Source organism: Bubalus bubalis, chromosome 19 (genome assembly GCF_019923935.1).
Source record: "Bubalus bubalis isolate 160015118507 breed Murrah chromosome 19, NDDB_SH_1, whole genome shotgun sequence".
Lineage (NCBI taxonomy): Eukaryota > Metazoa > Chordata > Mammalia > Artiodactyla > Bovidae > Bubalus > Bubalus bubalis.
This window is the reverse complement of record NC_059175.1, coordinates 12,490,740-12,514,194: the sequence shown is the minus strand read 5'-3', so window position 1 is coordinate 12,514,194 and position 23,455 is coordinate 12,490,740. Positions and strand designations below refer to the sequence as shown.

At 38.4% G+C, this 23,455-nt stretch overlaps 1 protein-coding gene across 18 annotated transcripts in view; it reads left to right on the top strand.

Annotated features, from left to right (window-relative positions):
* MAST4 (microtubule associated serine/threonine kinase family member 4) overlaps window positions 1–23,455 on the top strand; it is a 614,032-nt gene that overhangs the window by 311,302 nt on the left and 279,275 nt on the right. For 13 of the 18 annotated variants that reach the window (XM_044932666.2, XM_044932672.2, XM_044932661.2 and 10 more), the window contains 2 exons: window positions 4,701–4,732; window positions 18,824–18,859. In XM_044932666.2, coding sequence (XP_044788601.1) covers window positions 4,701–4,732; window positions 18,824–18,859 — 68 coding nt within the window. The remainder of the gene's footprint in view (window positions 1–4,700; window positions 4,733–18,823; window positions 18,860–23,455) is intronic. The other 5 variants (XM_044932663.2, XM_044932660.2, XM_044932670.2 and 2 more) reach the window with 1 other exon arrangement.

The following is a 23,455-nucleotide window of genomic DNA, read 5'->3' as shown; positions in this document are numbered from 1 at the left end:
TACTTCTCTCTCCTCCTTTTAGAGAACTTTAAAAACTTTTGAAATTGTTTGAGATTTGTAGAAAAGTTGCAAGATAGTTGAAGTTTTGCATACCCTTCCCCCAGTTTCCACTAGTGTTAACATCTTATGTAGCGTTAACACACTTGTCAAAATTATGAAATTGACATTTATACAATACTATTAACTAAACTACACACTTTATTTGGCTACCACCAGGTTTTCCACTAATGTCCTTTTTAATGAGTCAAAATCCAGTCTAGGATCCAGCATTGCATGTAGTCACTGTTTATCCTTAGTCTTCTCTGATCTGTGACAGTTTCCCAGTTGTTCCTTGTTTTTCACAACCCTGACATTTTCGAAGATGTTCTATAGAATGACCCTAAGTTTGGGTTTCCCTGGTGTTTTGTTTCTTTTCTCTTTTTCCAGAATGAAACGGGAGCTAAGGATGTGGGGGAGAGAATGCCACAGAGATGAAGTCCTTCCCATCACATCATATCAGGGGCACATGATATCTGTGCTTATCATTGGTATCATTAGCGTTGGTTGGTTCAGATGGTGCTTGTCAGGCTTATCCACTGAAAAGTTGCTGCTTTTCCCTTTCCCTCCTTTCTTTTTGGAAGGGAATCACCGAGTCCAGGGGCTTCCTAGGTGGTGCTAGTGGTGGTAAAAGAGGCCACCTGCCAATGCAGGAGATGTAAGAGACACTAACACGATCAGGAAGATCCCCTGGAGGAGGGCAGGGCAACCCACTCCAGTATTTTTTCCTGGAGAATCCCCATGGATAGAGGAGCCTGGAGGGCTACAGTCCATGGGGTCACAAAGAGTTGGACATGACTGAAGCGACTTAGCACACATGCGCTAAGTACAGACCCTTTCCAGGGGAAGAGAATTAAGCCCCACCTCTTGAAGGAGGGGATATCTTATTTGTAACACAATCTATGGACATTTCCTTTCTTTTTTAAATCATAACTGGCCTATCAGTTAAAAAGAATAGTTCAAAGATTTCATGGCAGATATAACCATGTTATTTTATTTGTGTATGAAGAGCTAGTAAATACTTCAGAAATAATATATACTTTTAAAGTTGCCATTGTGGATATTGCATACATATTAAAAACACTGCAGCTATTTCTCAGTTGTCTTTGTGAATAAGACAAGGTATTTTCTCTGTTTGAGGCCAAGGTTGGCCAAAAGGAAAAGAATCATCTGTTATGCTTTCTCTTTCTGGACTCACAGAAATTCTCCTCACGAACTTGAGGAACCTGTGTGTCTTCAGTCTTATCAAGAGGTCACAAGATGAAAACCAAAGTACTTAGGCAGATTAACTTTTCTTCATCTTTATTTTTAGTGTATGTACACTGAAAATATTTTTTCCAGTTAGAATTTATAGAAAAGGAGGCAAAGAAGATCATAATACTAAGAAAATAATGATATAAAGTGATTCTAAAAATATTAGAAGTCACTGAAAAATCAACATCGTTGAAAATAATTTTAGAATTCTAATATTCTTAAGTATACTCATATGCATTTCTTTAACCTATGATGATTAATAATCACACTTTTTAGTTCAGATGGATGTTTCTTGCCCTTTTTTCCTCTCTCTGCTCTCTTCCCTTCTCTGTTCTTATGCTACATTTTTAACACATGTTCCACATATACTCAGCACAAGCTTTGGTTTATGACTGGCACTAAAAGGCGGCACAATGGTAAAGAATCTGCCTGCCACTGCAGGAGATGCAAGAGATGCAGTTTCCATCCCTAGGCTTAGAAGATCCCCTGGACTAGGAAATGGCTACCCACTCTAGTATTCATGCCCGAAAAATTCCATGAACAGAGGAGCCTGGTGGGCTGCAGTCCACGGAGTCATGAACAGTCAGACACGACTGAACGTGCATACACTTGCATGGCACTAATACCATAATTCTCCAGGCAAGAACACTGGAATGGGCTGCCGTTTCCTTCCCCGAGGGGATCTTCCCAACCCAGGGATCAACCTGGGTCTCCTGCATTGCAGGCAGATTCTTTACTGTCTGAGCCACCGGAGAAGCCCAATACCATATGCCTTACCTAATTATATAAGTGTGTGTTAGTGACCTTGTCCTTGTCCTGACACTAAAAGAATAAGATGAGGACACGCACGCAGTATCGCTGGGGTTGGGGCAGTAAGTGCCTAATGTTGCTCATTTGCATCCAACCAGTTCAGGTTCATCAGCGTGTGGTCCCAGGAGGCAGGGCCATAGTCCCTCCTGGCTCCATCTGCAGTATCTCAGTCTTCCTGGTATTTGCAGGCTTTTGCAGCCATTGTTCACAAGGTCTTGGCCACAGCACATTCGTTTCTCTCACTTTATTACCGTCACATCTGATTCCAATTTGCTACCAAATTGAGTTTCCAGTTCCGCGCCTGACATTCAAGCCGTCAGGTGGATTAGCTCCTCAGCTCGTTTAGCGTGGACCCTGCAGGTCAGTTGACAGTGGCCTATTAAATGTCCCCGGCCCCTCTGCCTGTAACCTCGGCTGCCGTCCTGGGAGCAGCGGTGCGGGGTTTCCCACTGTGACCTTTCTTCTTGTTTAGAACTCATAATTCTAGAGCTGTTGGAAAGACTTTCTGATTAAAAGCAGAGTTGGCTTTGTATCCCTTATCTTGCCATTTCAGCAGTTTTTTTTTTTTTCTCAGAGCAAAACAGCCAGCTTTTGGTTGGGTCATTTGGTGGAATATGATTGATTGAACTACTTGGGGATCATTTATTTGGCCCTTCCCCTCTTATCTTCTGAGTGATCTGTTTACCTCAGATGTTGAAACATCTGACTTCTTTTCTGTTATTAATGATAATACCTCAGGTACCCCTCCTTTTCTTTTAAAGCTGCTGTCAGATGAGCTTACTAAACAGAAGTATTTATTTGTTTAATTAAGCTCTAGGCCTTTGCTGTATAGTAGGTCTCAGGGATTTCTTTCTCTTTGTTTATGGAAGCATGGTTGCTTTGCCATAGTCTGTCAATTTCAGATGTACAGCACAGTGATTCAGTTACATGTATGAATTCCTTTTCAGATCAGTAATTTCTTTTTAAAAGAAACTCTCTGGTGAATGATTACTTCTAGGGAGTTCTTTTTTCTTTTTCTTTTTAACCTAAATACAAAACAGATTTCTCAGTGCTTGTCATAATCCAAGACACACGTATAGAAAATTATTCATTGGTTGTTCTATTTACATTTCAGTTTTCCAAAGAAAAATGTCTTGGTCAGAGATGCCTCTCTCCTCATTAGAGGCTTTAGCAAATAAAGGTGTATTTATGTTTTGGAAACAGGGACCTAAGTTCAGCAAACACTATAATTTCTTGGGGCTAATGAAGGATTAAAGAAAAACTCAAAACAACAAAAACCATTCCGCCACTGAACCCTGCAGCCCTTGACAAGAAAATGGTTAGCTATTAGGAAAAGGAAGAAAATACTCTGTCCCTAAAATTGTTTTCTTTTTTTCCTTGTATTTAATCATCTGATTATTATAACTCTATATCAAAATATATTTTCCCGTTAATAAGAGAGTAAAGTAATAACTTTGATTAAGTTCTGTTTAAGGCAGGATCCTCCTCTGGGCTGCTACTCTCAAGTCCGTTTTATTTTTTGGTAAGCTGTGCTGAAGTAAATTGCATGGTTTAGAAGTAAGATGCGAGGCCACAGGCCATGACAAACATTTAAGGATCCAATAAGAACAGGGAGCAGGAAAGGTGAGTTTGAAGTTGAAGGGGGAGCACCTTTCAGAAAATGATGCTTGAACTCTAGGCAGGCAAAAAAATAAATGATAATTATGGGAACGAAGGCCCAAATTTAGGCAAGCCTTTCAAATTTTGAGTTAAAATAGCCAGATGACTCATTGCTTCCTATTCTTTAGTTATCGTCATTAAGTAATCATTCTTGAATGCCCAGGCTTCTGAAAGCTCCATCAGTGGGTGGAAGTATTTCTGTATCCCTTTTTATTGATTTGTTTGGCTTGTTTGCTGGGTGGTTTTGTTTTGTTTTCCCATAGACACTCCATAGAAAGGTAGATAATGATCTTAATTTGAGATAAGTGTGAGAGCACCCTTTGAAACTATCAAGCAATCTATTAATTGTTGTTGCTGTCTGGTTACCTTTTGAGAGGTTCATTAACCTACTTTAAAAAAAACCCTAAATCATGAATTACATTTTCTTTAAGAACTAACACCAGAAGGAAACCTTTTGCTGTGTTTCTTTTTAAAATTATGATCTTCGGTAGACACAACGTTTTGCGTGAGTTTATTTCTGTTGGGGGCAAATAGTCTGATTTAACTCCCTTTTCATTTCACTTTTCACTTGATTATAATCCTGCAGAATTTCCCTTCCTCCTTCTATTTCCTTTTTGGTTAAGTTCTTTGTTTGCTCAGATTTCCCTCACCCTCAATTATAGTGTCACGTACTCAGTATTTGCCTGTCATGGCTTTGGAAGGATTGATGTCTTTTCTGCTCTGGAATTTAGGTAATCTGTGTTTGAACCTTAAACACAGTGTATAAAAGGGACAATGTAAGAAGGGATTCAGTGTAAAATAATTGCACTAAAATCTTTTCAGTATAGAAAGTGCCAAATCAAGCATAACAAGGAAGATACATTTTATGTTACCTGTTTGGTTCCTAGTAGTCCAAGGTTAAGGAAGCATCTCATAAACATGTTTTGTTTTTTCTTTTGCAGAAGGAGCTGAGTCTTCCCAGAAGAGGAAGTCTGTAAGTAGAATAATTTAGTTTCCTTATTGATTCATTCGTATTTTGGGATAAAGCATGTAATGTCATTATTCTCTGACTTGTTAGATTTTCAGTGGCAATCAAAAGATTAATGATAATCAACTGAATTAAGAAAAGACAAAGCTTTGCACTTATTTATAAATGTCAGAATTAATTATTTCAAAATAACTTGAAGAAAATTTCCAGGGTTTGTTCCTCAGGCATACTGTTAGCCAAAATGAATTATTCCTGGGATAATCTTGAATTTAAAAAGTCTATTATGTAATCAAATACATTATTTGGTCTGCAGATAGTTTAAATTGATCTGACTAAAGAATTAGTGCTTTTCTACATGATCTAGAAATCCATGATTGTTCTTTATACTATGAATTTTTGCAGAGTAAATGATACACTTTTGCCTTTGAATTGATGAAGACTTTGCATCCGCTAGCCTTTCTACTAGATCTAGACCTTACTGAGTTGATTCATGTATTGCTCTTGTATTAAAATAGCAAATTTGCAAACATTGTCTTGATTTCTTTATTGTGTGTTTCAACCTTTTCTTTTTAAGGCTAATAGTATATTTGCACAAATCATAGTTTTTTTCATTATCAAGTTGTGGAATAAAATTAATTGCCTTCAATAATGCACTAAGGTCTATACTCTCAACTAGTACTGTGTAAGGGCTGGCCTAGAAATATTTGGATTTGATGTCTGATTTATGTTGAATTTAGAGGATGGGGCAATGTCCTTTTAAAAAAAATAAGTATAACTTTTAAGATACGTTCATGCAAATCCCAACTTGGAGAATTAGAAACATATGTAGTGACTGTTGAAAGAATTCATTCTTTTGACTACGTTTTGAAAATTTCAGTCTTTGCATCTGGGAACCAAAACTTCATCAGCCAGGAACATTTCAATACTATCCATTTTGATCTCTACTTTTTTAGTTGCCAGGAGGATACTGGATCATTATTCTTGGAGAATATGCGCTACAGGTTGATGGCCTAATAGTTTATCATAGAAAATGTCCTTAGAATCAAAAACCTCCATTCTTCTGCATAATGATTAGGACTCTTCTGCCTAGACTGGTAGAAGTTCAAACTTTTCGCTATTTTCCATCATGATGAGAAATAAGGAACAAGAAAAACAGAAATATCTACATAAAATATATTTATAGATAAAAATCTCTTTCTCTCCTAATTTTTTTAATCTTTAAAGTATCTTAGGCTTGTCTTTTATACTTTATTTAAAAACTTTAGAAATCTAGTCAAATCTTTGTTTTAGCCTTTATAAACATGGTGCTTTTTTCTATTAATATGTTTCCTATAAATTATTATGATGATAATGTTAATTGACAAAGTAGAGTCTTCATACTTATTGAAAGGCCATATCTCCTTTTGCATTTGTATAAATCTCAAATCTGATTATATTAGCTGATAGCCATCAGTTGGTGGGAAGAATACATAGGAAAATATTTAAATTTCTTTACTTGAGAGAACAGAATCTTTAACAGAAAAAAAAAAAAGAATGATGGCATTAGTTTGTTTGGATTATATGCTTTGAATACTTAGAGAAAAATAAAATTATATATAAGTCAATTAAAAATCCCCTCCTAATAAAAATCAGCTGATCTATTGATCAAATTATGTGAATAAAGCATCATATACATATCAACATAAATCTACCATTTTTTTAGTGAACTTTGAAAAAATTATCAGTTGCAAGTAAAGCAAATAAGAAATAAACATTCTATTTTTTAATTTTCTATTAAATACAAGTATTCCTCAAAGAATTAATGACTTATGACATCAGTGTTCTGGGATGTAGTGCCACTCTGAGAAGACAAGCACGTGTGAGTTTTTCTTAGGTGTTGGTGCTAGCTCACATCATGGTACCTGATCATTAAACCTGTTAACATTTCCTCAGTTTATTTACTGTGCAATTTACTGCACAAATGCTTTCAAGTCTTTTATTACTTCTCCCAGAAAGATTGACGATTTCATCCTGCTCCTCTGTTGTCTTTCTGTGTCAACAGCGAGCAGCTATCCAATGGGGTGTATTCCATGTTGTCTGTGGTACCTGGGCATGTGATTGAACTTTTCAGAGGGCATGTGCCTTCAGAAAAGCTGTCTTTTGAAAGAAGGCCTCTGGTTTTGTTACATCTGCAACTTCTAATTTGTGTGCATGGAAGGCTAAATTTTTTAAATGCATTTTCATCATTCAGACATATAGATATATCAGATTTTTAAAAGCTTAGTATTGTTTTAAGTAAGCTTATAGATATTGCTTGTCTGGAATCAAGTGATCAAAACATGTGTGTGATATAATGCATATATATTATATAAAAGTTAAAGCTTTTACAAATAAAAGAACATAAAAGTAGGCTTTTTTTTAAACTACTAATTGAAAAGGACAAAAAGGCAAACTATATTCTGTCTAGAAAAAAAGGAATACAGATTGCCAATAATGTGTAATTCACGATCATTTTCTCCAGGACTAACTTGAGGTCTGTGTTTCTCATGTGTTTTAAAAGATTGTGAAGACAATGATTGCGACTTTTCTGTTTTTAACAGTGCAAATGTCACCAGAAAGAGAGGTTAGGGGAAATTGTTTCTAGACCTGATGTTACTTAATAACCAAGTGACCCCAGATCAGTTTTCCAGAAGTTCTTCCAGCCCTTTACTGACTTCAAGACCCCAAATCCCATCTCTATTCTGACTCCCTGTAGGGTAGGTCTTAGCTAGTTGCCTTCTTCTTACAAAGACTAGCCCTTTTCCCAGATTCTTCTAGATCATTCCTTCTATTTGTCCTTGGAAAAGAAGTTGCCATACTCTCTGCTCCCCTTCCTCTGAGCTATTTGTCAAAAGCTATATATCCTATCATGAGGTAGTCATGCAATGAAATACTATATACCCAATAGGATGACTAAACTAGAGCAAATTCCCGATTCAAGATGGTAATACCATTTAAGTTGTAAAATTTCCAATAACAGCGAATCTAAACTGTCCATATTTATTAAAAGGTTAATAAAAGGTCTGGTGGGTCCCTTAACTAGTCTTTTGAACATGAGTCCTAAAACGACAATGCTGAGTGATAAAACTCTCTCTGTGTTGTTCGTTTTCAGACAGGGAAAGTGGGAAAAGGGTACAAGCCCAAGGTGTGAGCTGATGGATTGTTCAGAGCAAAACCACGGTCCCCTTTAATTGTAAAGGGCCCCATCATGTTTTGTTAATTGATCAAATAAATAGCCCTACAGGATAAAGGGCTTCTTCTTCTTTTTTTCATGGAATTCCCTGGAGAGAGGAGCAGGCTCTCTGCAGTTACCATTTTATTTTAGTTGAAACAGCAGCTAACACTTGGTGAGTTAGTGTTGGCTTTATGTTCTTTTGGCCCCACACATCTAGCAGTAGAAACTCAAAGCAGAAAGCAGCTCCTCTTGTGCACACAAGACCTGGAAAAGTGTTTCCTGCATGCTGAGGAATTTCTGGGAGTATTGAAATTGCTGAAAGCAACTTAAGTGTCTTCTTGGCTTAGTTTTAATTTCTCGATCTAGCGACAACACCATTCTCTCCATAGAGTTTTGTCCCTTCTCCATTCCTCCTTTCCTTTCACTGTTATTCTGAGATGGTTGAAGTCCAGTAGGATTGGTCATGGAATAAATAGGGCAAGGTGCTGCTGGCATAACATAGTTTCAGGTCTGCTAGGAAATTCATTTTCCTGTCCATAAAGAAGCATCTTAAACACACTTATCATAATGCCAGACATCCATCCCATTGGATCTGAAAGAACTGAAATTCATTCAGTTGGATCTTAAAGGTGTTTTTTCTCTGGTGGGGTCTCACTGAAATGAACATACCTTTGGGCAGGGTGTCTCTGAGCTGCGTTTAGCACAGCAGAAGCTGAGTCATTAATGGGGTGCTTCTGGTGGACTGACAAGGGACGAAACTAGATAGGGGAAGTGCTGTCAAGAACCATTTTGCAACATGTTAAAAAGTACATGAAAAAGGTGATAAGCTTATTTCACGTCTTTCCCATGTTGTATCTCTTGGGCAGGGGCAAGAAAGGATGTTTAGGTATTAGATAGAAGACCAGGGTGAGCAGCAGAGAGAGGGTGTGTTATTAGAAAGATTAGGACAACAGAGGCAAAAGATCCTGAAAGTTATTGGAAGCGTCTGGATGGAGCCGGGCCTATTGGACTTAGAAGACAGCTTGTCTCACAGTAGATAGGTTGAACTGGGTGCACTGGATTAGGACACAGTAGGTCCACTACGTATGAATGAATTCCAGTCTGAGAGCATGTTTGTAAGTCCAGTTTGTTCCTAAGTCCAACAAAGTTAGCCTAGGTACCCAACTAACACATTTGGCTATATAGTTCAGTTCAGTTCAGTTCAGTCGCTCAATTGTGTCCAACTCTTCATGACCCCATGAATTGCAGCATGCCAGGCCTCCTTGTCCATCGCCAACTCCCGGAGTTCACTCAAACTCATGTCCATCAAGTCGGTGATGCCATCCAGCCATCTCATCCTCTGTCATCCCCTTCTCCTCCTGCCCCCAATCCCTCCCAGCATCAGAGTCTTTTCCAATGAGTCAACTCTTCACATGAGGTGGCCAAAGTACTGGAGTTTCAGCATCAGCATCAGTCCTTCCAAAGAACACCCAGGACTGATCTCCTTCAGAATGGACTGGTTGGATCTCCTTGCAGTCCAAGGGACTCTCAAGAGTCTTCTCCAACACCACAGTTCAAAAGCATCAATTCTTCGGTGCTCAGCTTTCTTCACAGTCCAACTCTCACATCCTTACATAACCACTGGAAAAACCATAGCCTTGACTAGACGGACCTTTGTTGGCAAAGTAATGTCTCTGCTTTTGAATATGCTATCTAGGTTGGTCATAAGTTTCCTTCCAAGGAGTAAGCGTCTTTTAATTTCATGGCTGCAATCACCATCTGCAGTGATTTTGGAGCCCAGAAAAATAAAGTCTGACACTGTTTCCACTGTTTCCCCATCTATTTCCCATGAAGTGATGGCTATATAGTACCACACTGTAATAGGTTTATAATAGTTTTCACACAAATAATACATGAAAAAACAAACAGAAAACAATAAAGACTACATTTTTAATTTCACTACCTTGAAAAGTACAGTAGTACAATAGCTGGCACACAGGGGCACTTTCACATTTTTGAAAGTTCACAAATTAAAGGTTCATATTTAGGGGACTTGCTTTATTTCTCAGATTGAAATTCCTTATTTTGATACAAGAAAGGAAGTGGCCTTCTATATAATTGGATAGACTCAGGTTGATGTCATTGGCATATGTAGGTCTCTGTATTTTTTAAAAAGACTTATATTCAGGCCAATTGTATTTCATCCAGAACATACTGCCTTGATGAGCTGTTAGGAAAAGTAGTTTGAGTAAAATGAGGTTGTTTCTAGAATGGAAGGAGAGGGAATCACCCTGGTTTTACAACTGAGTTGAATTAGATTTATGAGATTTTCAGCAAGGTGAAGGCAGGATTTTCTGAAAGAGAGGAAAAGGGCTTAATTCAAGCAAAATAAAGGACATGTAAACAGTATTTGGATAAGTTTTAAAATGAATTTAGTTTTCCTCTTAGTACTTTCTTCCCTCTCACCCCCACAAATATGGAAACAAAAATTCAAAATAACTATTGTTGAAGCCGATTGGAAGTCCAGTGTCATTTTGAATGTTAGAAACCAAGAAACAAAATGAAGAAAAAATTGAGTGTTGCATCTGAATTAGCATTTAAAGTGGCATGTTTATACAAAAAGAGAATGGTGTAATATATCCTGAGAGTAAAGAGAGGATTTCAGACTGTGAAAGAATGTCAATTGCATTTATGTATTCATCGAATAGCCAGTTTGGTATTTGGTATGTATTTGCAGCATCCCCTATCATGCCTGCATTTATCTTCTGTGAGGGGGTTGGGGGAGGAGACTTGGGAGATAGAAACAATGCAAGATTGATCTTCCCACCTTTGCAAAATTATTAGGAAAACCTTAGCTTTGCTCCAGGGGAGGGAGAGTTGGGTCACCTAGGGAGGTTTATCAAAGTACATGTGCACATTTCTAAACACACTTGGAGGTGCAAATCGAAACCTGTGTGTATGTGTGTTGGGTGCTGAGAAAGGAAGAGTGGGGGGCTTGTGACCTTTCAGCCCATTCTCTGGGTCAATCTAAAATACCACCCTTGGCTGAGAACTGCTGCTCTTAGGGGAGCTGCAGGGTACACGACATGCAGAGTGAGCTTCTGGACGTCCAAAGGCATGAGGGTGAGTTCTCTTTCAAATTTACTAGGATGATTTTTTAGCAAGCCTGAATCAGACAGGAATTTGGAGACTTTTTGGGGGAACATTTCTTTTCAGCATGGGCTTCCCTTATGGCTCAGCTGGTAAAGAATCCTCCTGCAGTACAGGAGACCTAGGTTCGATGCCTGGATTGGGAAGATCCCCTGGAGAATGGAAAGACTACCCACTCCAGTATTCTGGCCTGGAGAATTCCATGGACTATATAGTCCATGGGGTTGCAAAGAGTCAGATACGACTGAGTGGCTTCCACTTCACATTACTTTTCAGCAAGCCTTACGGAGATGGCCCACTGTGCTCTCTTCCTAAAAGCCACCTTTTTGGGTCTGTTACTCAGTAGGCATTTCAGAGCCACACTGCCTGGATTCAATTCTACCTCTGCCATTTAACCAGCCTATGACTTGCAGAAGGTTATTTCATCTCTCTGTGTCTTTATTTCCTCATCTGTAAATCATGTATACTATTCTCTCCTGGAACGTTTTGAGGATTAAATTAATAAGTATTTGTAAAATGTTCATAACAGTACCTGACATGCAGTAAGCTCTGTATTTCGTTAAATAAAACATAAAGGGAATGAAACCTACCCCTGCCCTCCCATCACTTCTTCCTGTCCTGTCAAGTTAAGCAAAGGACTGCCAAGTAAACTGAAGAAGTTCTGTTAAAGCCAGATCATTTGAGTAGCACTTTCTAGAGAGTGACAGTGTATACCAATGCTTCCGTCAACAGAGGGTATTAGAGAGGGCAGCTGGCCCTGTACTCTTGGGTAGATTTTTTTCCTTGTTTCCCTCCATGGTTAACCCCTCATATCAGGAGATTTCTAGGTGTGTGAAGGAGACAGTCCCCACACATGTTCTGGCTCTGTAGCATTAAACTGTGAGGGAACTCCGTGTGCTCAGGGAGTGGCCTATTTCTAGAATAATCCTTCACTTGACATCTGCCCCTCCTTCTCAGCATGGTATACAGGTTACTTCTCCTAACTGTGTTTTGAGACAGATATTGAGGAAAATGAAATGGGATATTAAAATGTACATGCAGAAAAGTTTAATCATAGGATCTTGAAGCTGGAAGAAACCTTAACAGAAAACTGCTTTTAAATACCATTGTTTGATAAGTGAGGAGCCAGCAACTTAGAGGATATGAGATTTGCGTGTTGAGATTGCTTCTTGACCATGGCAAGGATTTAGGGTTCCAACCCACCCAGGACTGGAAAGCAACCTTTCCTTCTTTAGGGAAATAATATTTGAGTTAGAAAGAGATGATGAGCAAGGGTGTGGATGCACTCTGTTCTGTAAAGATGTGAATTACAGCATCTTCATCCACAGTGCAGGTCACTTCAAAGGCAGATTTTTGACTGAGTACACTTGACTTCACTGTGCTTGTCATGGTTTCTTTGAAGATTTTTTAAAGTATAGCCTCAAACTCTTCTTAAATATGTGTGCATATAGCTGATTCACTTTGTTGTACAGCAGACCCTAACACAAAATGGTAAAGCAGTTATACTCCATTAAAAAGAAGAGTTTACACCTAAAACTGCAATCGAAAGGAAAACGTTAAGTCACATACCAGCACTACCAGGGTACTGAGTTAACTCAGACTAGTGATGGGACTGGAGAAGGCAATGGCACCCCTCTCTAGTACTCTTGCCTGGAAAATCCCATGGATGGAGGAGCCTGGTAGGCTGCAGTCCATGGGGTCGCTAAGAGTTGGACACAACTGAGCGACTTCACTTTCACTTTTCACTTCCATGCATTGGAGAAGGAAATGGCAACCCACTCCAGTGTTCTTGCCTGGAGAGTCCCAGGGACGGGGGAGCCTGGTGGGCTGCCGTCTATGGGGTCGCACAGAGTCGGACACGACTGAAGCGACTTAGCAGCAGCAGCAGCAGTGATGGGACTAGTGATGCTACAGTGGTGGGGTGTGGCAGTTCCCAAAGCTCCATCATCCAGGAAGCTGTGTGAACGGGGCAGCTGAATTTTGTATTGTTCTCCTGACTCTGTTGCTGTAGTAAGTCGGACCCTCTGTGGGGAACCATTGGTCATATCCATTTGCTCCTATAGAGTTTCTCTTTAGAATCACTGCATTTTCCTCTGCCGTTCTGACTCCTGGGAATTAGACTTCTTGCTCTTTGACTCCTTGTGGCAAATGACTGTCAGATGTAAGCGGCTGAGTGAGAAATGGCTTAGGATTTCCCTCTCTGCTTTTCTGCAGTAAAAGGCCTCAACCTCTGAGCCTTCTGGGGGTCATCTCTTTCATCTGAATACACAGGCCTTGTCTTTGAACATGCTTTTATATAAAGCCATCTCTTCTGGGTTAAGGATGAGGACTTTTCCATGCTTCTGTGTTGGAACCTAAGACATGCCCACAGAACATGCCAGGACCTGTACACCTCTCTTTCCAGTGGCCTTCTGGGCTCTGCTTTACTTCTGACATCACCCAGGTAGCTTTTGATTCCTACCATAAGGAAATTGTATGCAGAGAGTTCTGCAAATGCAATTGCATGAGAGGAAAGATTTATTAAGCATATTCTATAAATTTTATTGGCATGTGGAAATGGGTGCCTAGTCTGGAAGGGTAAATTTTGATTTTTGTTAAAGCATAAAAATTCTAATGATAATAAATTTAAATAGGCCTAAGATATTGAAGGAAAGGATTTTTAAATGCCTCTTTCCTAGAACTATAATCTTTCAAGAAATATTTGCCTATTTTGTAGATGCTTAGGTGAAAATGTTCTTCCTCTATTAGAAAGTATTAATCTGGCCTAGGCATTATGCTTTTTATTGTGTGGGAAGAAATGATTTTTAATTTCTGCTGTGTCCTACAGATCAGTGAGATTAAGCTTGGGGTGACATTAGCCCTGATGGCTGAGCTCTTGCTGAAGCCTGATTGTCCGGTGCTGAGTCTACTGATATCGGTGGTGGTATATGTGCTTTTACTCAGGAAGAGGTTGTCTTTAGCGTTTATTTGTGTTTTCCAAAAACTGAGGAGGGCATTTTCATGGCACCCTCTGCATTCTTGTGTCGCTGCTGTGGGACAGATGTTCTGCAGGGTCAGTGTGGATCGTCCTCCGGGGCTGACGGCAGGTCTAGGGAAGGGCGTGGTCTGCTCTCCTGGGCGCCACTTGGCCTCCTGCTGAGAGGATTTGCTCTGTGCAGGGCACAGGAGTGAGTTCACCAGGGGTTTGATATTTCAGGTTGTAAAGCATAGTGTTCAGTATCTCAACAAATCAAGAATCGATTATCTGGGAGAATAAGCAGAAGGTTTTTTAGGTCTAGGATAAATTAAATGCTAAGACCAGTCCTAGTGGATTAAAGAAGCCTTTGGAAGCCCTGGAGTATATTTTTAAAATGCACTTGACATCATATACTGAAATGAAATTAATAGATCAGTATATGGTTTTATGTCTTAGGGGAACATTGGTGGTTTTTTTAGTGAGATTCTAAGGTATTACCAATTTGTATGTAAATGAAGTTGATTCTGGTAGAATCACAGGGAAAAATCCTGTCATCAAAAAGTATGTTACTTAATTTTTATCTTTGAGAATTCAAGTCGCTTAGCTCTATCCCACTTTTTTTTTTTTTTGCAGGAAGATGTTGGTTAGACCACATCCTTAAGACCATAGCAGGGGGTGGTGATGATGGTGGTGATCTGGGAAAGTACTTAAAAGGAGAATTAAAACAAACATAGTTTAGACTGTTACTCCTCAAGGCTCTGTGTAGTTTCTTTTCATCCATGAACCTTTTATTTACTGTTTAACATCACCTCTGCTGTTTTATGTTAAGTACCAGGAATTGTAAATTCTAATTGTATTAAACCACAGCAGAATTTAAAACAGCACAATGAGACAAAACCACTTCCTGCCATGAAATCCGATGTAGCATGAACCAATTTAGGCTTCCCTGGCTTCCCTGGTCGCTCAGTGGTGAAGAATCCATGGCCAAGGAAGAAACATGGGTTTGATCCCTGAATCAGGAAGATGCCCTGGAGAAGGAAATGGCAACCCACTCCAGTATACTTGCCTGAGAAATCCCCTGGACAGAATGAGGCCGGCGGGCTACAGTCCATGAGGTTACAAGAGGGTCAGACATGACTTAGTGACTAAGCAACAAGAGCAGCATAACCCTACATGCTCACAGTATGTAGCATGCTTCCACCTCCCCTTAAAAAAAAAGCTTCATTGACCCATAATTGTGGGTTAATATTTCCCTAACAGCCAACAGTGCTTCCCCCTCCCCTTAAAAACAAAGCTTCATCGAGCCATAATTGACATATCATAAATTATACTTAAAGTACACAATCTCATAAAGTGACATGCATACATATATACAGACACTCCTGTGAAACCAGCTCCAAAGTCAAGGTAATGAAATATCCATTTCCTCCAGAAGTTTCCTCTTACAGGTTTGTAATTGCTCCCTCCCCCTCCCCCAGCATGCCTTATCAGACAGTTACTAATATTTTCCATTCCTAAAGATTAGTTTGCATTTCCTAAAATTTTAAATAAATGGGACAATACTGTTTTTACTCTTTTTTGTCTGATTTCTTTCACTCAGTGTAATTATTTGGAGATTCAGTTCTTTTGCAGTGTATGTTAATAGTTCATTGCTTTTTATTTCTAGGTAATATCCTATTGGTGGGCACAGCATAGTTTGATTATCCATCCACTTGCTGATAGACATTTGGGTCACGAATAGTTTTGGGCCATTATAAATAAATGGTAGATTTTGGTAGATTGGTAGATTTTCTCCTGGCTTATGGTTTCAGTTGCTTTACAGCATCTATTAAAGAGCAAAATTTTTTAGTTTTCATGAAGTCAAATTTATCAGTTTGTTCTTTAAGTGGTTATGGTTTTGGTGTTGCATCTAAGCCATCTTTCCCTGTTTCAGGGTCACAAAAGTTTTCTCCTCTTTTTCCATAAAATTTATAATTTTAGATTTAAAATTTTAGATGTTTATGTCTATGATCCATTTTGAGATAATTTTTGTGTATGGGTGAAGTATGGATTGAAGTTTTAAGTTCTTGCATGCAGGTATCTAACTGTTCCTGCACCATTTATTAAACAGACCATTCTCCGTCCCCTCTCCACTGAATTTCTTTGTAGTTTGGTTGAAAATTGGTTGTCCATATATGGGTGTCTATCTACAGACTTTCTGTTTCATGTCTTGTTTGTCTTATATCAGCGTCTCCACTGATTGGATTACTGTAGCTTTATAGTAAGTTCAGATATCAGATAGTGTTAGTCATCCAGCTATGTTCTTTTTTTTTTTTCTTTCAAAATTGTTTGGACCATTCTAAATTCTTTAGTTTTGGAATCAGCTCATCATTTTCTGCCCCCAAAAGCCAGCTGAGATTTTTATTGGAATACATTAAATCTTTAGAGCAATTTGAGAAGCTATGAAGAAATTTCCAGTGGTTATAAGTCTTAAGGATAGATTAGGGAGAATAGTGTGTTAGTCAATGCAATGTGGAGAGACTGGGATGGAATTGTCACCTGTGATATACTGATGGAGGAGATGGGTAACCCAGCTGTGGTAGACTGAGTCGTGGAATAAGTGACCACAGATAAGCAAACATCCCCTCAGAGAAGCCCAAGAGAAATGGGTGGGTGGGTGGTTCAGGGAGCAGCTCAGGTAATGGTTTCAGGCTGAAGTCAGAGAGGACTAGGTGCATTTCTTCTGGAAAGAAGACCTGCAGTGGAGAGTTCGAGCCCAGCCCAGGCAGAGAATAGAGGAGGAAGAGCATGACCAGACAAGGTTTACACATTCATGTCTGGTCTAGGAGAGGGCCACGGGCCTGTAAAGATTGTGACTCAGAAAACACTTAGAGAGGGGAGGCATTTGTCATAAAGCAATGAAGGTCAGCTGTACATTAGAACTAACTATTGGTCTAGAAGAGTGGCTCTCAACCAGAGGTGATATTGTCCCCTTGGGGACATGTGACAGTGTCTAGAGAGATTTTTGATCGTCACAATTACTGGGAGGTGGATTTCTCCTCTCATTTATGGGTATAGAGAGGACAGTGTTGTTGCTAAACATTCTGCAGTGTATGGGAAAACAGCCCCCTCAACAAAGATTTGTCAATCCAATGTGTTCCTAGTGCTAGAGGTGGGGACCACTGGTCTAGAGAGGAAGGGCCAGAAAAGAGGGTGAAGTGAGAAAGGAGAGATTGATTGCTCTGATGCCTACTGTCTATATTGTCTTGAGGAGAATTACTCTCTTGTGCAGTGACCGTGCAGTTACCCTGCTTGCTCAGAAATTAGTCTCTGGAAATGTTTTTTGGGAGTGTTTTCGGATATCTGAAAGTGTTATCAAATAAGGATAGTTTAACAAAAGCATGCCTTAACTATGAGGGAAGGAATGTTGAACATTTGAGTTAATTCACTTAAGAAGAAAGTATTTGTTTAGACATGGCATTGTCCACAGATGAATTTATCAATTGGGATATTTTTGATCGCAAGTAATAGAAGAAAACCTAACTGAAAATGGCTGAAAAAGATAAAGGAAATTTACCAGCTAATGTAACTAAAAAGTCCTGGCTTCTGGCAAGGGTTAACCAAGAGTTTCTGTGTTGCCCCAGGGACCTGGTTTCTCCTTCATCCCAGGGCATGCTTCCTTCCTAGCTCATAGATGACTGCCAACAGTTTTCACAGTTTGTTTTTTCTTATCTGTCCTCACCGGGAGTGGATTTTTCTTCTCCTGCCATTATGGGTTTCTCTTTGATTGGGCCATCTTAAATTATGTATCCATCCTTGAATATGACAATATTTATAGCATTACCCTCATTAGCTTAGACTGTTTGGTATGGTAACCACTGGCCACATGTGGCTGTTGAGCTCTTGAAATGTAACTAGTTCAAATTGAGATGGGAAAAAAATGTGAAATATTTAATAATTTGTGTACTAATTGCATGGTGAAAGGGTAATATTTTGGGGTATATTGGGTTAGAATACAAAACCATTATTAAAATTGCTTTCACTTGTTTCTTTTAAATTTGTTTTTAATGTGATTACTAGAAAATTTAAAATTGTATTAGTGGCTCCAAATTGTATTTTTGGTGGGCCAAACTGGCTAAGATTACTCAGGAGTCCCTTCAAATAGAATGGAGTCAACTCCATCCAAATCACATGGCTGATACCCTTATGGGAGAGAGACGGGGTGGATATTGGGCAAGCAATCAGAAATGAACACTGCAGTGACCGGACAAGCAGAGAAGGGAATATTTGTTGAATTGCCGCTATTTTACTGCAGGTGAATGTCTGGAAATACTTCTGCTCTACTACCACTAAAAAGTTAATATTTTTTCTTAAATATATTTTTGAAAGTTCTAGAGCAAACATATGGCTCATAGTAACTAGTGAAACAGCACAGATGCACTAGGAGGAAGGAAATAATCCCCATTCCGCTCAGTCCTTGCTTCCGCTCCTAACCCTGGGCGGCCCTTGTTGGTCTGGTCTGTGTCCTTCTATACGTGGGAGTGCTGCATGCCCGTCGTTGTGTTGTCTGCTGCTACTGTCATGATGCAATTACAGCTTTTCAATTTGCTTCTCTCACCTTAGCAAGTCACACTCTACAGCTTTATCCCATTCTTTTGAATAATACACAATATTCTATCTTATGGATATTCCAACATTTCATTTAACCATTTCCTCACTAATGGACATTAGTGTTATTTCCACCCTCCCCTCTTCCTGTGCCCCACAACAAACAATGCTGCAATAAATATCATTGTGCCTGTGTCCTTACGTACTGGTCCTTTTTTTTTTTTCCCTATAGGATAGATTCCCAGAAGTGGAATTGCTTGGTCAAACGGTATGTGTATTTTTAATTTTAATGGATATTTCTCAATTCTTTCCCCAAAGAAATAGCAAATCACATTTGCACATAAGAATGCCCATTTTCTACATTTTCACCAGCATTGGATGCCACTGTTTCTTTTCTTTCTTATCAGTCTTAAACCTCTGAGCATTGATTTACGTTTCTTCACTGACTGTCAGTGATGCAGAATATATTCTCATATGTTTATTATCCATTTGAATTTCTCTTTTCTTCATTTCCTATTCATTTCCACTACCCATTTTTCTAGTGTTTTTCTGTCACAATTTCTGGAAGCTATGTATTGTTTTAGAAATGTTAATCCAGTGTTATACCAATGTTATATATGTGCAAATATAGCTTTATGATTCTTGTCTATATGTATGATGTCTTTTACTAAAAGAAAATTATTAGTTATTATTTAATCCAACAATCTATCATTTTCTTTATTGCTTCTGAGTTATCTGTTTTACTCAGGGTGCATTGTCCATCCCATGGTCAAACAAATAGTCTTATAAATATTCTTCCCTATTTTTAAAAATATTCAAGTCTTACTCCAGTTTTACGTTTTGTACATGATATGAAGTAGGATGCTATCTATCTGTTTTCTCCCCAATATATTTAATATAAGAAACCTTATTTTCCATGGGATGGAAATGTTACCCTTGTCATATATAACGGTGCCATGTCCCCTGTGTCAGTCTCTGGCCTCTTCATTCTGACCCCTATCTTTCTCTGCACCAGCACCATTTTTCTTTGAATACAGTGGCTTTTCTAGTGAGTTGTGATGTCTGGTAAGTTCTTCCTCACTGGTCTGTTTTCATACTTTTTATGGTTGTTTTTAGCCATTTATTTTTTGTTTCATGTTGATCTAGCTATATTACATTTTAAAACTTAAAGGTGGGGAATTTTATATTTAAAACATTTAAGATAAAATTCCCCACCTTTAAGTTTTAAAATTTAATATAGTAATATATGATAAATAAAACTGCAAAATGACTTTGCCGTTTGGGAATCTCTTTACTTGATGTTACTGATTGGAAAATAGTTACTGATAACTTAAAGGATTTTCTGTGAATTTTATTTCTTTAAGTGTGACTTTGTTCCTGTGATAATTGTACAACTATCCTAAGATGCAAAAATGGGGATGCAGGCATGATATATTTTAACCAGTCTAAAAATTAGATTATAATAAAGCTAAAGTGACCTTGTAAATAATTTGTATTTCTATTTATATAACAAACTAGAAGTTATATCCATACCTGGATTGGTTGAGGGGTGTGTGTAAATATGACAAAGACCTGTAGCTGAAGTTTATGATAAACTATGAGTTTTCAATCTTTTTGCTTTGGATTTTTCTAAAATTTAAACCATGTTGACTTAAGAAGTTATCACATTTGAAGTTTGAGGTAAAGTTGTTTTTAATATTTTATGTTTTTGATAATTCTTACATTAAGTTTTTACTAATGTGATATTAATTTTGTTCACTGACATTCTTGATAGTTTTTTTTGGAAACTTTAGTTATAGTATTAAGGTAATAAATACTTCTGCATTTCTCTGAAAGCATCTGAAATTCTAAAGCTGCCTGTGATTTAAAATAATGGTTACATTTCTTACAAATTGAACACATATGCAGATACACATGAGATCTGTATTTTGCTTATGAAAGTGAAGAGAAGTCCTCATGTTGGTCCCTGCCCATTTTCACTTGGTTAATTAGGGAAAAACTATTAGTTTCTTCTATAGCCAAAAAAGGAAATGGTGAAGTAACACATTGTGATTATTATTGAGTGATATAAATACTTGACAAATTATAATTGTGTTTTTAAAAATGATATTTTTAGTACTTTCACTGAAAATATAATTCAAATAAATAGGTATGGCAATTTTTTACATGTGTATAAATATTAAAGATGATAATTTAGAGAAGGAAACTAATTTAAATTGTTTACATGAAAACCAAAAAAGGACTTAGTAAAGTTAAGAGTTCACTTTGAACTTTCTAAATGAATTTATAATTTTATTAGGTCAAAATCAAATATAATTTTCCTGCTCTGTTCTAAATTAGGTAATTAGTAATCACTGCCTGGCTTCCACCCACTACTTACATGAAATCAGCTAGTAGGCACCCCATGGACCCCAGTTTTATCACTAAAACTACTTTGCACTATTCCAAGACTCTGAAACATATCTGGATGCTACAGTTGGGATAAGGGAACACTTTGTTGGTTTCAGAACAGATTTTTTTTTTTTTTTTTAACCAAAGAGCAGGAATGCTTTCAGTAGTGTGTGGAGCTATAAAGAGATTAACCCAACTGAAGTAACTTCTGCTGGCCAACAGTGGAAATTTAGGTGACAGAGCAAATGGTAATTATAAGCCATTGAACAAGCTGAGCCTACCGAGAGCCAAGAGCAATCATGTTTATCAAAGGTTGACAAATGATATAAAGTGTACTGTATTAAAGGCATATCACATTTCTCATATTTCCTAATAAGGTGTATTTTAACCAGCTCAAATTGTGTTTCCTGCACTTTTATTTTGTTGTTGTTGTTTAATTGCTAAGTCATGTCTGACTCTCTGTGACCCCATGGACTGCAGCAAGCCACACTGTCTCCCAGAGTTTGCTCAGACTCATGTCCATTGAGTCAGTGATGCCATTCAACTATCTCATCCTCTGTCATCCCCTTCTCCACCTGCCTTCAATCTTTCCCAGCATCAGGATCTTTTCCAATGAGTCAGTTCTTCACATCAGGTGTCCAGTCCTTCACACCAGTCCTTCCAATGAATATTCAGGGTTGATTTCCCTTAGGATTGAATGTTTTGATCTCCTTTCCATCCAAAGGACTCTCAAGAGTCTTCTCCAGCACCACAATTTAAAAGCATCAATTCTTCAGTGCTCAGCCTTCTTTACTACCTGCAATGCAGGAGACCCTGGTTCAATTCCTGTGTCGGGAAGATCTGCTGGAGAAGGGATAGGCTACCCACTCCAATATTCTTGGGCTTCCCTTGTGGCTCAGCTGGTAAAGAATCAGCCCGCAATGGAGGAGACCTGGGTTCGATCCCTGGGTTAGGAAGATCACCTGGAGAAGGGAAAGGCTACCCACTCCAATATTCTGGCCTAGTCACAAAGAGTCGGACAGGACTGAGTGACTTTCCCTTTCACTTTCAGCCTTCTTTATAGCACTTAAGTTTTAATCATCATCAAAACAGACAAAGATGATAACCATAAATATAAAAAGATATTTGTGTTATCAAATATAATATCACTTTTATGTGGAATCTAAATAATAATACTAATGAGCTTATTTAAAAAACAGAAATAGACTCACAGACATAGAAAACAAAACTATGATTACCAAAGGAGAAAAGGGGAGGGATAAAGTAGGAGTATGAGATTAACAGATATACACTACAATATATAAATTAACAAAGATTTACTGCATAGCACAGGGAACTATATTTGATATCTTATAGTAACTTATAATGGAAAAGAATCTGAAAAAGAATATACATATATATATAATATATATACACATATATGTGTGATACTGAATCACTGTACTGTACACCTGAAACTAACACAGTATCATAAATAAACTTTACTTCAGGGGAGGGGCCTGGGTCGCCCCACCTTGAGCAGTCCTGGCGTCCTCATCCTCTGCCACTGTCCAGTTATCTTTGACTGCCACATATGGATTCCCACAAATCTCCAAAGGAAACGGTCCACAGTATGGGAGGAGCCTTGGCTGTGCTCTGGACCAGAAGGGCATCCTTGTGATTCTGTTTGACATCAGCCACCCTGCTCAGACCATTCCAGAAGGCATCCGATTTATACCAGGAGACATCCGCTATCTCTCTGATGTAGAGGATGACTTCCAGGGTGTCGATGTGGCTTGTGTGTTCCATATCATGTCTTACAAGTTAACAGTCCAGCAGTGACATGGTGTGTTCATCCAGGAAGGTGACTGAGAGACCAGAGATCAAGCCTTGAGCCTTTGGAGTGGCTCTGACTGATCAAGCACTGACTCCAAGACCCTAGACTACCAGAGAACTAAACCTAGGGAGTATCAAATAGTGAGAACTCACACAAAGGAAACAACTTGAATACAAGACCTGGCATCACCCAACCACCAGTAGCACCTTGTGCAGGATGCCTCATCTAAACAACAAACAAAACAAAAATACAAATTCAATCATCATCAGACAGGATTACCACCTCACTCAGCCTTGCCCATCAAAGGAAAAACAAACAAACATACAAAAACTCAGCACAAATCGCACCCTATATGAAGCTTACACAAACCACTGGACCAAACTTACGAGGGCAGAAACCAAAAGGAAGAAAGAATTCAACTTTGAAGCCTGGGAAAAGGAGACCTCAAACACAATAAGTTAATGAAATAATGAAAAGGCAGGGAAATACTACACAAATGAAGGAACAAACTAGAAACATAGAAGTCCAAATAAATGAAGAGGAAATAGGCAAACTACCTGAAAAAGAATTCAGAATAATGATAGTAAAGATGATCAAAAACCCTGAAAACAAAATGGAGAAAATGCAAGAATCAATTAACAAAGACCTAGAAGAATT